The following is a 14,483-nucleotide window of genomic DNA, read 5'->3' as shown; positions in this document are numbered from 1 at the left end:
GATAGAAAGTTTTGATAATGAGGAGTTGGAAATAACATTTCTAGCTGAAAAATTCTGAATTTTTTTATATATTCACCAAAACCTTCTCAAACTACTCAAATTTTGACTAGACTGCAAAACACTAAAAAATCATGCCCAAGACACTTTCTTCCCACTTATCTGGCTTAAGTGAAAAACACACACAATTCCTCCCTTGGCTTTATTTCTTCCTCTTTTTCTGGCCCAAGTAACTGTGAGGTGTTTTACAGTCTACAGTGTCTCCATATGTAAGAAAGACTGAATGCTAATTAAATATCGTAAAATACAACTGAAGGGATTTTGGTTTATTGTAACTTGGTACACCTTAACAAATGTGATGAGATAAAAGTGAGTTTTATTATTGTCCCTTGCCTTGGTTTGTCTCTTTTCATTTTTACAAAAGAAATGTTAGTTGGTCATGGTGATTTTTTAAAAAAATTCATCTAAGAAATGGAAGGGAAAGGGCATTTCTGACCTAGAGAAAACAAAATATTTAATACTTTAACAGCTGTCTTTCTAATGTGATGGCATTTGTTAAGTATGAACTGTATCTACTACTGAAATGCATTTTGGTTTAAAGTCAATATAAATTATATATATAACAGTCACAATATAACATTTTAAACAATGTAAACTCATCACTAAAGTCCCATAATTTTGCTTTAAAGGGAAATGAAGTGGTAGATTTAAGGCATTAAAAGTACTAAGAAGTTTTTTAAAATCACTGCAAAATACTGTAGAGGGAGACTTCCAAAATATAAACAACTACAAAAATTTTAAAAAATCCTTATAGAGAAAGCTAAATTGCTTGTATCCTTCATTTATAATCAGTGGAGGTTCTGAAGAGTATAAAGGCTATGTGCTGACCCTAAAATTGCCTCAAGGTCATCATTAGGGAATGTAAGACACTGAGTCATCCCTGCCTATCTGCCTCTATTGCTGATGTAGCACCATCCTGCATGACCAACACAGTGCTCCCATCTATTTAGGGCCTGGAAGAGCAGCATTTCTGCAGTTCAGTGCAGAAATGTTGAGGGTAAAATGTGTGTTTGGGTTGTGGAAAATGAAAGCTGTCCTCAGCTGTGAGATTATGGACTCCTCTATTCAAAGAGGGTAATTGGCTTTCACCTGTTGGAAAGTGAGCTGGATTTTAGGCGCTGTGAGTGATATCTTGTGAAACTTACTGCTTGTGTTGTTTCTGTTGTTCCCCCAATGTGTATTTGAAATATAATGTGTAAGCACCTCCTCTCAGCTCCCCTTCTGTGGAATTCAGTGTAAACTTCTCTGGTGGGATACCCTTATAGTTAGGGACTGGTGTGGAAGGGAGGGATTGAGCTGTGCTGTGCCATCCCTGGAACAGCCAAATAGGCTGCCTAAGCACAAGACAAGCCTTGGATGATACAGTTGAAGCTGGATGACTTTATATAACCAGCCACATGCAGCTGTGGCCCTGGGATGTCTCAGCAGATTGTGGGGATACCCCACCCACACAAATAGGCATGCAGTCTTTATTTGTTTCATTTAGTCACATTAGTGTTAGACATGGCTTAATTTGTTAAATTGATGATTAAAAAAATAGTCATCTTATGATCCCTTTTGTTTAGCAAATAAAAATAACATGGTTGTGAAGTGAATGCATGTTGAGACATCTAAGGAGCAACTGTCTATAGTGGAGAACACAGGTGAACTGAACTCCCTCCCATTGCCTCCAGACTTTGAGATGTGTGGTTATTTTTTGCACAGAATACTTTCTGGTATATTATTATTCTTGCTAATCCCCAAAGTTACAAACAGATAAAGTAGGCTGTAAAGATAAGTAAATAATTTCAAGAGATGAGCTTGATTTCTCTCAATGATATTATTTGGAGTTTCAGTTAACCAGACTATCCCAGTTCTACCAACACAGAATAGCATGTGACTGTATGGTCAGAATAATTCAGGGTTTGGTAAAGGTAGTAATCAAGCTCATTTTCCTGGTGACAAAACCAGACCATGCTGTCACTTAAGTAGTTCAATGGCTAGTCATCTATCTTACTGGTGACAGGTTGTTTTGATAAATATGTTGTTTTTTGGGACCAAATGTCTATAGAATAAATCAAGATTTATTTGAGCTTAATTCCAGCCTGACTGTGCTTTTTAACGTAGGTAGGGTTTTTCAGAATTTGGTTTCAATGGAAGCTCCTTGTGTTTGCAATTATGCAGATGGGAACTCTGAAGTGATTGCTTGTGGGTAAAGCTGGCAGGACATTTATAGCACTCTTCTAGGCCTAGCATATGCTCTGCTGCCACAAGTAATATGTCTGAGCATTTGCAACTGCTCATGTTTACTCTCCAGAACTCATATTTTTCAGAAATACATCTGCAAACACTTAAAAATGGTAGAGTTTTGTCTCAATATTTAGGTCACATCTCAAGATCTCAGATGTGGCCTCATTTGTGCCAGCAATAGCAGCACAACATGACTTTCAGCTTCTGACCTGACTCCCACTGTTATACCTACACTCCTGGTTTGTCTAATGATCTTTCATAACTGCATCAGGAATGCCAGATATAGAACAATGTATTCTCTGAAAAAATGTGTGTTTTATGCTAGGCAATGGTAGCAGAATTCTTTTTGAAATATAATTAAGATATGCTACAAGATACAACATAAGTCGTACAGTCTTCATAATGCAGAAATCCGGAAAACAAACTGGTATGGCCAGATATCCTGTATGTTTGGAAAGCAAATACAAAGTTAATGTGATTCTACTGCATTTATTAGCTATGCTGAGATTGATAGAAACAGGAAAAAAAAAAATAAACAATCCTTACTTAGTCATATAGTAGAATGCAGAAAAAGTTTGGAGTTTTCTTGTTACTATTATTTTCCTCTCTGTCATGTAATGTTTTTCTTGATGCTCCTGATGTTGATGTTATGTTGATATGTACCAATTTTAGGTACTAAGATGCCATTTACTCAACATTTGTGTTTTATACTTGCATTTAGATACTGAGTTATGAAGTACTTAGGATAAAAGCAAACCTAAGATCTCTATTGTATATCTGCTTAGTAGGCGTTGTGAAAAAATTCTTTTCTGAAACTGTTACTTTATTTTTTATCCACCTAGTCTGATTATTGAATTTCTACTTTTAATCTCTTCATAGGTTAAAGCATAAAGATCCTGTTGTGTTTCCAGTGCTCAAAAGATCATGTGTTGTGTGAATTTATTACTTGTGGGAATATTTCAGAGTACTAAATACTCCTTCAGATTTTATATCACCTTAAAATTAGGTCCTGCTATAAAATAGCACTCTCTTTGTAAATAGTCTATAAAGAAAAAAATTTTTACTGTCACTTTTTAAGAGGAGAGTGATCAGGATACTCAACAGAGTGGTTGGTGTGACTATCAAAAGTTATAGTTTCTGATCTGATATACATGCTTTTCTACTAGTCTGAGATGCCTTGATAGTAGGATCTGAGCTCTGGTGGCCTGTGTTTTAAAGGTGTCAGCATTACAATCATAAGGGATGTAAAGACTAGCATTTTCTCTGCAAATTTTGCTCTCAAAAGAACACTTATTTATTTTTGAAAATGCTGACTTTTACCTGTAAAAAAAAAAAAAGTTGTTAGTTGGGTGAGGTGGTTTTTTTATTCGTAAACAGCTGAAAAATGATGATTTTTGTAGGCATGTGGCATGCATCATTACTTCTTTACAACTAGGCATGGTTAGTTGAATGTACTTTTTGGTACTGTTTCTTTATTCTTTCTTCTAATATCTAAATTGTTGAGGTAGAGAGTCTTGCTGATGACTTTCTGAGTGCTTGAGCTATGTAACAGATGTTAGTTTTGTTCTCACTTGAGAAAGGGGGAGATAACAGTTTTGACTGCACAATACTCCCAGCAATCATTTGTTAATTACATAGTGCTGTAAGCTCAAACAGGTTCTTTAGACTGAATGCAGGTTTTTCTGTCAAGTATAACTTCTAGGTAGCTGTATTTATTTTGAGCTAACATTATTTCCAACCTAGGTTATCTTCATTCTGACTGAGAAGTTATTTTAACTAAATTAATTCAGTATTATAATTATGGAACAGTTAATTGCTGTTAAGAAGATAAGTATGAGAATTATAATGAAACAGGTAATCAGAAGACATCTAGAACTTCAGGCAGGCTAATCTGAGTTACTTTATTATTCCCAGTTGACAAAGATGATACAAGACATGACAGCATAGTTGTTGATCCAAAGTCTATTGAAGTCACTGGAAAGATTCCCATTGAATTCAGCCTGCACTGGTGCCACCATAAATGCTGTAATAAACTTGGACCCACTAATTTAATGCAGCTTGGAAAATAATGCCTGCTTTTCTAAGTTATAAAGCTAACAGTTCTCTCCCAACTAATTCACACTTTCTGCATAATCATCGTGATTTCTAATTTTAATTTTATTTCCTCACACAGTGCAATTACATTAGTATATTAATTTGCTATAATTATAATATCTTTCTTGTCCTTTTTTTGTCTACAGAGACTTAGGAAAGTATTTTTTATTATTTTCATTATTTTTTTTAGCTAATGCCATTTTAAGTTTGATAATTTTGGAAAATGATGTAGAGAAGAGGTGGCATCCCTGCTAACATTTCTTTAAGATTGTTTTATAAGTGCAATGTTACTGAAGGGAAATTCTCAAAAGTTGTAAGGGAATATGAAAGGAGCTCTAGTTGTAAACCCATTGTGGACATGAATGTCATATATTATAAGTAGTTCTAAATGCTGCTCAGAGTACTCTGTTTTCTACTTTTATGGCTGGCAATTTTTTTAGTGATTCATATTCTGACAGAAATTAGACGCCAGCATTCCTCCTCTATTGCTGATGTTTTGTAAACATAGAAATAGAAGTACCTCTAGCAAATGTGTTGTAACAATTTAAAATCTTTCTACTGACTTGATGATCTATGTTCTAATAAATAGGTGCTTATAATTTTGTTAAAATAGCCCTTAATAGTTTTTTAATATTTTATAAACTGAAAAAGAGTATTAAACCAGTATGATTCTGAAATAATTGTCCCGCAGTGAGCACTTGAAGGTACAGCTTTGTTAAAGAGTGCAGTAATTGACTTCCAAGCTCTTGTGAAGAGTCCAATTTCTTCTAAGCATTAAAGAATTTGGGGTATTTTTGGAAATTTTCTCCTAGAGACTTTAAGCTTGATATTATTCATCTTGATTAGCTGTACTAAAAAGTGAGCTTTAATTGCCAGATTAAGTGCTTTGGCATAAGCTTATTCTGTCTAGAGTAAGACACATGTTGCTTCACCTGTGTTTTTCCCCCTAAGGGGATGATATGTAGCTTGAGCCTTTAGCTGTCATGTTTTCAGCTTGGCTTAGAGAGAGTCTGAGGATCTGGGTTGAAACAGACTGAATCAATTTGGTGGTATGGATGTAATCATTACACATCCAATATACTCTCTCATGTTAATATTCCCCAAGAATATGAATAAATATATGCCTATATAATGCTTGTGCATTTAGGAAATGGCAGAGACTGTGATATGCACGTGCTTACACACATCACTACCTTTTTTCTCAGTGCCAGTAACTATATTTTCTTAGTAATAATATTGCAGTGGGTTTTCCTATAGAAATTGTTTCTTTGGCATTTTAACATGATAAATATGCAATATGACAATGTGTTTTAAGTGGGAAAACATCAGTTAGCTACAACAGATTATCATTCAAAAACATTTCTAATGAATTGTTTTTGTTACTTTGAGTAGATGATGTACTGATATATTTCAAGTATATTACTTAACGTACTTGGACTCAGAAAAAGACATTCCAAAAAGTTACTGGACTTGATCAAATGTAGATTTTCAAAAAGTTGAATGGACAAGTTCACACAACAGTAAATTGATCCTATGTTCTTTATCAGAAATTTCTTTCTTCTCTAGTATCAGTTAAAAGTGGGGTTGTTGATTTGGCTTTAATTAAAGAATTAAAGCAATAGAACATGTGTGTGTGTGTATGTGTACCTGTAACTGGTTATTTCAACCTGATAAAAATAACTAGTAAAGATCTTGGAAGTTAAATGCTACAATGGAACAAGATAAATATACCCAAAGTACTCAACATTCATTTCCTTTGATGTGATATTTAAAGAAGGACTCATTTGCATTCTTTTGGATCCACCTGATGTCAGTAGTAATATTTAGAGCATTCCTTGAATGCATGTGCTAATTTCATTCAACAAAGAAAGGCTTTTCTGAAGAGAAAAGGCTTGAAGAGAATGTTTGGACTGGTATATGTTGTGTATTGGGCTGGCATCTGACCTGTTAGTACCCGGAAAGTTGATGTTTATACTTCCAATAATCATTGTTTCATGTGTGCTGATTAATCTCTAAAGAACAACATCTCTTTTTATTCTTGACATGCAATTTTCTTCTTAACATTTTATGACTTAGGTAAGTATCTGCTGGAATTTCCAGTGGCTCTGAAGACCGAGCAGAATCTTGCCCCGGCTGATTGCTATGCTTAGAAACCAAACATGGAGAGTAGAGTATGCATGAGGAAGACACTCAGTTAGAATGTAGCAGACATAAATATTTATTATTTCAGTTTATTTCACTTGCACATTGCTGTTCTTTTCTATGCTGCACAACATGTTTATGGTAAGTTACTTAGCCACAAATGGAAAGAGGTTTACCAAAAGGGTGATTGAGTTCCCGTCCTCTGATCCAACTTCAACAGAGTAGTAACAGTGTAGCCAGTTTTCTAGCTAGTCATCCTTCTTCTTCAACATGGGAGAAGCCAGAGGAAAAGAATTGTTGTACCTGAGTCCTCAGAAGGTCTGAGTTACAGCTTCCTTGAGAACTGTGGTCAGGGTAGTGATTCATAGCCCTCTAGCTGTATCGAGCTCTAAGTGCTGTATCTGGCATTAAATCTACAGCCTCCAGTCTGAGAATTACCCAGAATGGTTTTCATTTCACCTCATATAGTCAAGTATGAGTCTATATTTATTCTATTTCTTTGATATAATTTTTTCTACAGTGAAACTGATATCTGCATTCAACTCATCATTAAATATGTGTCACAAATAGAACGGATCATTTTTGGTTTTACTGTCTTAGACAGTTTAGATACTTGGATTAATAAAAGTTACTTTAATTGAAGTCCTGCAGAAAATAGACAAGAGAAAAACAAACAAACAACTTGTAGCAGAGCTGCTTTGTTAGTTTTACGTTCAAGTGGTAGTCAGGCTGTCAAAGTAATTAGTTACTTGTGTTTCTTCTGTGTGACCTTCTTGATCAAGAGCACTGCACTATTCCTGTCCACAAACAGTTTTAAATGTGGAATTGAGCTGATACTCAAGTCTCAGACACTCAAGTAAATATAGTGCTCTAAAATTTGGGGAAATGTGGCACAGTAAGTGTTTATTTTTTTTTTTTTTTTAATCTTTCCACACTAAAATTATTGTGAATTGAAGCTATGGAAAGTCTTGTCAGAATATAGTCTGGCTTCTGATCCATAACAAAACAAAACAAAGCAAAACAAAACACCATGATCTTTAATAAGAGTGAATTTAAATCAATTTGCAAGATTTAGCTATTATTTCTGATAATATTATTAAACCATTTTAAGAAGCAACCTTTGCCTCTTATTGTGCAAAATATTGTTTGCTTTAGTAGTTAGTTTTAGTAATTAAATTTAGCCTTAATGATTGCTGAGTGAGTCAAGGTGAGATTTTCTTTCTTTGTGCTCTGGAAGGGTTTTGTCCCAGCCTTTGTTCCAATTTTTCTTAGCTATTTCTTAAACAGGTAACAGCTGCCAAACAGACTTGGACTAAAGGAATTATCACAGAACTTTTGCTCTGGGAAGGGATAGGAACATATAGAAAATGATTTTTTTTTCACCTGTTATTTACTGCCAGATACTCTCTGTCAGAGCTTTAGGACTTTCTTAGCCAAAAATGCAGGCTGGCTCATCCTTAATAGCCAGCAATGGACCAATTCTGTAGGAATTTTACAATCCCTTTTGGAACACAGTTTTACTGGGGTTTTTTTGCTGTGTTCTGTGACCAGTTTCGCAGAATCCACCATATTTGAAAAGAAAAAAAAATAATGATTTATTATTAAACTTACTGCTAATTTAACTGAGTGGTTCCTTACTATGGGAAAGAGATGTGGCTGAAAACTGCATCAGTGTGACCTGTGAGGACAGAACTCTGGTTATGTGTTGGGTGTAAGGAGCAGAGCAGAGTCAGTGCCCTTTGGGGAGGCTTTGCTGGCCTCAGCCTGCCCTGTCTTGTGTGTGCAAGGTGCTCAAGCGCTGTGACCCTCATAAGTTGTTCCCTGTAATTTAAGTGGTGGAGAAATTTTAAAGAATTTTGACGGCTTGTTACTGCTTGAGTATCAGCATGTTTAAGTGTCAAATGTGGGTCAGTTTGTCAGCATTTAGAAGTTTGCAGGGTTTATGACAGATGGGATGTTGGTTATCACAATCTCTAAGGCTGATCACCATAGGCAGAGGGAGGGCATCATGGTGTCACCTGCAGGGCTGGGAGTTCAATTTTGACTGCCCGCCTTTGGATCCATGAAGGTTTGGCAAGTCTGAGTCTTTTGAGGGTTCTTTACAAGAAACAAGAGTAACACCAGTTTCAGCCTGTGACAAGATATACATAGTTTTCATTTTCTATTAGTATTTCCAGATTGTGGATTATAGTTTTCCAAGGTCCGTGGTGTTGGCAATGCAATAGGGGTCACTCTGTTCCACATTTAACATGTGCATTTTATTGCTAATAACTGATTTGCCAAAAAAGTGTTTGAAAACTGCAATCTTATAACTGCAAAGATCTTGGTAATGCTTTTTCCTTTCCTGAACTTAATTTAAAGCTGCTGTGCTGGTCTGGTGGATAATCATTATGTCTGTGGGAACTCTTCTTTGTATGTAGCCCTTTTTTTTTCTTTCATCAATTGCAACTACTCAGTAGTAGCAGATTCTGCTTCATTGAGTTTCTTTTCCAGTTTTATACATTATCCAAATTTGGTTTGTCTCTTTTGTTCTATTAGGATTATCAAGGATTTGCTATAATCCTTTAAAAAGTGTTTTGATTGTTGTACTTTCATCCAAATTATGAGTTGACTTGTACTTTTTTGCTTGTCTCCAGTAAATCTCTCATGTATCATCAAGTAGGCTTTTTCAATTAAGGATACATAAAGAGTTGAGTTTTCCAGGTGTTTAAAAGGGATCATGGGAATATATGGATAGATAGATATCTTTTGTGTATCTTGTTCTATTGCTGTAATTTATATAAGACCCTTTAGGGTCATCTCAGAATTGCAGATTTTTCAGAGTGGAATGAACCATTTGATTGAATAATAAATTAAAGAACTCATATATGCTAGAAAAAAACCATCTTTTTATCAGAAGAAAATAAGATAATAAAGACAAGCATACTAAAGTTCTCTACATCTAGCTGGGGAATTGACTGCAAAGCAGTTTGCTCATAAAAAATAGCTTTTGGAAATACTCTATATATAATTTCACATTTTCCTGAGAAGAGATAAAATTTTATGATTATGGATACATTACCTATAGCCTAGAAATTCCTACTTTACATAATAGGGTATCCTGTCCTACTAGGCACTGAAGAAATGTGGAATAATAAAGACAGCAGCAGAAAATAAAGAATAAAAATGCGCTAACATATACTCATTTTAAGATTAAAATAAGTTTTGTTTTGTTGTTTAAAAAGGTCTTATGCAAGGTTTCTTCTGCTGTTTGCAAGTATAAAATTAACCATAAGGGGGATGCAAATAATCCTGGTACTAGCTAGAAGAAGCAGGAAATATTTTGAGAAATGTAGCTTGTGTTTTAAGTAAAAATGCTTGCCTCTAGTTAAATGGTATATGAGGCCCTAGGCAATTTCCTTAAAGGATTTTTTGTGGGGCTGCATGGAAGAAAGTCCATCTGTTTAATATAATCCAACACAAAAATAGACACCTCATGATTAATGAAAACTACAGGAAAATTTTTCCAGGGATTGTGAAAACATTTTCCTCTTACAGTTCATTTCTTACAGTTCCATTCTATTACAGTTAAATCCATTCTATCTGCCAGATATTATCAAAGAATGGAAGATTTATTTAAATTGCTGAAACTGGAATAAACTAGAATATTTATACAGAATTTTATAGCTGTCATAACTGAGGTTCATCATCACAACAGAAACAAATTAATGCTTTTGGGTGTTCTGAAGTCCCAGCTGTGCAGGCTGCAGCTGAGGAAGTCTGCATCCAGGGATTTGGTTGCATACTGAGATGAGGTCCATTTTGCAGTGTGATGCTGAGACAGAAGTAGATATCGAGGTGTGCGGGTTTTGGCTGCCTGGGCATGGCCACCAAGAGCCATTGGAGTTGTGTGAGGACAACTGCAGCAGCTGGGCAGGCACGACACACTTTTTAGAGCAGAGTGACGTCTTTTTCAAAGGGTAGATCTGCTATCCCACAGCACCATTAGTGACACTAGAGATTATCTAAATTATCTACATGGCATTCAAGTGTCACTTTAGGTCCTGGGGTTACCCTGCAAAGCCTCCCCAAGCCTAACCAGACCTTAGAAAGCTGACAGGCTTCTAGGTACACATCGATGAGACAGGGTAGAAGATAAATAATTAAACAAGCAACAGAGGCTGAGTAAAGGATAAGGACAGCAGTCCTTCCCAGTCTCCAAAAATCTTAGTTAGCTGCCAAACAGGTACACAATGGCATTAGTTTTTAGGCACAAACTCAGCAGTGTGTGATAAAACTGCAGTTGAGAATTTTTAGAATAAACATGGAATTTAAACCAAGGAATTAGATTTACTAGACTATCTTGCTGGCTTTACATTTCATGTCATTATAGTACTTTCTGATAAAGGCTAAAATAATGAATAGTGAATAATATTACAGGCTTTTATGGGATAAGGGAAGAATTTCCATTTAAGGGAAAATTTCAAATAAAGGAGGAAGGCATTGGAATGAAGTGACAATAATTGATGAAGTCAATTGAAAGAACTGAGGCAGTACTTGTGATTAACTTATTTTTTATATTTGAAGAAATGCTTGAAGAATAAACCTTTCTGAAGTTTGATGTAAAAGAAAAAGGGGAACAAATTAACCGATTCAAACTATAGAAACTCTCCAACTCACAAAAGGACAGAAATCAGTAAAGCACAGTAGATAGTTTGAATTTTAGATATTCTGGCTAGAAATGTACTGCTACTTTCTATTGCTATTACAACTGCATATGTGATATATACAAACCATTTAACAGGCATTTTCTGGAAAGGCGAGGAAAAAGAAACTTTGGAATCACAGCTTTTCATATTTTATATGAACAAAATGTGCTCAATAGCTTTTCAAAGGACATCCCCAAAGGCAGGGTTTTGGTTTATTTTTTCTATAGGCCAGTGAATCATGAACTATTTCACAGTATTGATTCTATTACTCCCAGTGGGTGGCCATTTTCCCATTTGTAGCAGTTCCAAACATTGTTTTTCCCTAAGTGGAAGAAAAAATGCATGATGAATGTGTTTCATATTAAGTTTTGATTAAATACAGGCATTTGTGATAATTTTAGTTGCAATATACTTTTAAAAACCTTTTTTTTCTTGTCTTACAAATGGAGTAAAATGAATTGCTTTGTCTCATATTTTAAAGTTAGAATGCATTTTTTGATAATTAAAGTAAGGTTTCTTTGACAGCTTAGTTAGTGTTATGTCATCTTATTAAATATAACTTCCTATTCAGAGTGTCTATGGAACTTAAAAAAAAAAAAAAAGATGCACAGATTCTAAGGATTTGTATTGTGAATGAAATCTCTGTTTGGAAACAAGACACACTTCCAAAGCTAGATTTGGCTTTTGACTTAGAAGTTAGGTAAGAAACTCTTGAAATCTAAACTACCTTTTAAACTTGTCTTTTGAGGAAGTGCAAATAATTCTAATTGGTATAACTAGAGATTATCCATGTAAATGGAAGTGATAGATTGGGACAGATAATCACAAAACAACCATTTAAATTTTTTAGGTATTCTGGAGGTGATCCTGCAGAAATTAGTCCTTGTAATTACTTAACCATAGAAGCTACGCAGAAAAATAACTTGTGGGAAATACTCATTCTTTATTACCAAATTAGCCACTTTATTCTCCTTTTGTGCCAGTCTGCATGTAGAGAGTAACTGAAAATCTCCAGCGCTTGTACTCTGGAAACCACTCACATCAGCATAAGTGATATATTCATTCTTAGCTGAGTGAATGTTGATGAACCATAAGGAAATTTTAAGGGTTTAGACCAGCTCTCCACTGACTTAAGGGTCTAATTTCCACATCCCTCAGTAGTGAAGAATCAGTCAGAAAGGGGAAACAAAAGTGGGGGGGGGTGGGGGGAGAAGGGAAACATGACTTAGTTTTACAATTGTTGTTCTTGGAGTTTCATCTTTCTTTGTTGCTGATATAAAATTAAATGTTTTATACCAACCATTTATTTTAACCAAGAAAGATCAACACAGCTCAGCAGGACATCGTGTTTCTTGTACGCATGCTCATATCATGGTAAATCATTTGTTGTGTTGGATGAGTGTGTGGAACTGAGCCCTTCAAATTGCACAGAAATGTAACTGGAAGTCTCTGGCACATTCAGGACAAGAATATTGCTGCCTAGTGGGATGTTTTTCAGCATATATTAAATTCTTGTTTATATTACGTGTACAGACATTCGTAATTTGGTTTTATATTTTACAGCTACAGAAAAAAACCCTACATTATTAAATATTATAATTATATTGAGAACTGACACATGGGTTTGGAAATTCCTAAATGTGTTGACAAACATGCCCTATTTCCCATCTCTTTATTTGTGCAAAAGATCTTAGAAGGTTTGGACAAAAGTTAAGAAGAGTTATATAACATAATGTGAGTGGAAGTCTCAGTATGAGGCATTATTTTCAAGGTCTTTTCATTGCATTATTTGATCTCTTCCTGTATTGATAGATACACTGGATTTTTTATGATCTGTAAAATGCTCAGGATGTAATTGTTAACTCATATGCCATTGACCAAATAACTGTTTCTACTTTGCAGGGTCATTATTTACTAAAAGCGGGTGTAAACTGCAAAACAATGGGACTATCTTTTGCACAGATGTAATTCATATGGAAACTATTAGGTTATAGTTGTTACATTCATGTTATTTTGTTCCCATAGAATACATTTGTTTCAGTGGTGTCTAGAACAGTCCTCTTGTCTTCACTGCAACATGTTATTTTCAATATTAGATTAAAATGTAAAGTCTGTAAGCCAAATTCTTGCTGCAGATTAGTTATGGTACAAGTAAGAACATAGTCTATCCAAAAAATTTGAATAGTTTTAACTTGAGAGAAAAAATAGACTAACTGAATGTAGACTTCTCCATTAAGCATATGTAAAATTCTGTTTTAACCTGAATCACATTCGATTAAGTGATCATTGTTAGAAACATGAGATGTACCATAGAGCTGAATGAACAATGATGCTGAGGAAATGGCAGAGATTCTCAAGTATTTATGAACGTGGAAGCTAGTATACATCAAGGAAAACTGTATCTGTCTCTTTAAAGTCACTGTATTTTAGATATTATGATCTGTTGTGCTGATGGTCCCATTGACCAGGGATTTTGCTTTAACTTACGTGGGAAATCTTATGGATAATGTAAAATGGTTCCTTTCTGTGTGACAGTCAGGGTTTTGGGGCAAGCAAGAGCATGTGAGCCTGCTGAACACTAGACATGGGCTACTGCAACAAAAGCAGTGGGGAACAATTCAACATTAGTGTTTCACTGTATCCCTGGAGTAGTCTGCATGTTTCCAGCTGAAACTTTTTCTCCTATGTGTTTTTGGTGCTTTGAGGGATTTTGTTATTCTTGAGTTTTTTTTTGTTGTTGGTTTTATGGGGTTTTTTTTGTATTTTTTGTTCTTTGTTTTTTTTTGTTATGTTCTGTTTTGTTTAATTTTTTTGTCCCTGCCCATATTTTGAACCCAAATCATTTAGGCAAATGCAAAAAAGTTCTGCTGAAATGATTTCCTACATTTAAAAGGTTTTCTTTTTCCTTCTCAGGGAATTCCTGGAATTCCTGGAAATCAAGGAACAAAAGGACAAAAGGTACTACTGAACCTTTCAACTAACTGTTGAAAACACAGTTAAAATCTATAATGTATATACCCATTCCAAACTAAGGGCTTAGGCTTAAAGAAGAGTTTTCATAGTGGGGATTTAAGACATCAAATCATGCTGCAAAAGAATGGAGACAATTCATGGCATGTTTAAAAATCTCTTACTAGGTTTTACTTCAACTACTCCAGAAGGAATGAATAGTTTCAAAGGAACCATGCTAATTTCCTAATACATTGAGAAACAATATTAACCAATTAAATCTGCATAGTTAAAGAATTATAAAAGAATGTTAAGTATACATAC

At 34.8% G+C, this 14,483-nt stretch overlaps 1 protein-coding gene across 1 annotated transcript in view; it reads left to right on the top strand.

The window, feature by feature from the left end:
- COL21A1 (collagen type XXI alpha 1 chain) overlaps positions 1–14,483 on the top strand; it is an 83,210-nt gene that overhangs the window by 50,088 nt on the left and 18,639 nt on the right. Inside the window, exon 18 of the mRNA XM_030267367.4 lies at positions 14,124–14,168. Coding sequence (XP_030123227.3) covers positions 14,124–14,168 — 45 coding nt within the window. The remainder of the gene's footprint in view (positions 1–14,123; positions 14,169–14,483) is intronic.

The sequence above is a fragment of the Taeniopygia guttata genome, chromosome 3 (genome assembly GCF_048771995.1).
Source record: "Taeniopygia guttata chromosome 3, bTaeGut7.mat, whole genome shotgun sequence".
NCBI lineage: Eukaryota > Metazoa > Chordata > Aves > Passeriformes > Estrildidae > Taeniopygia > Taeniopygia guttata.
This window is presented reverse-complemented; position numbering and strand designations above follow the sequence as displayed.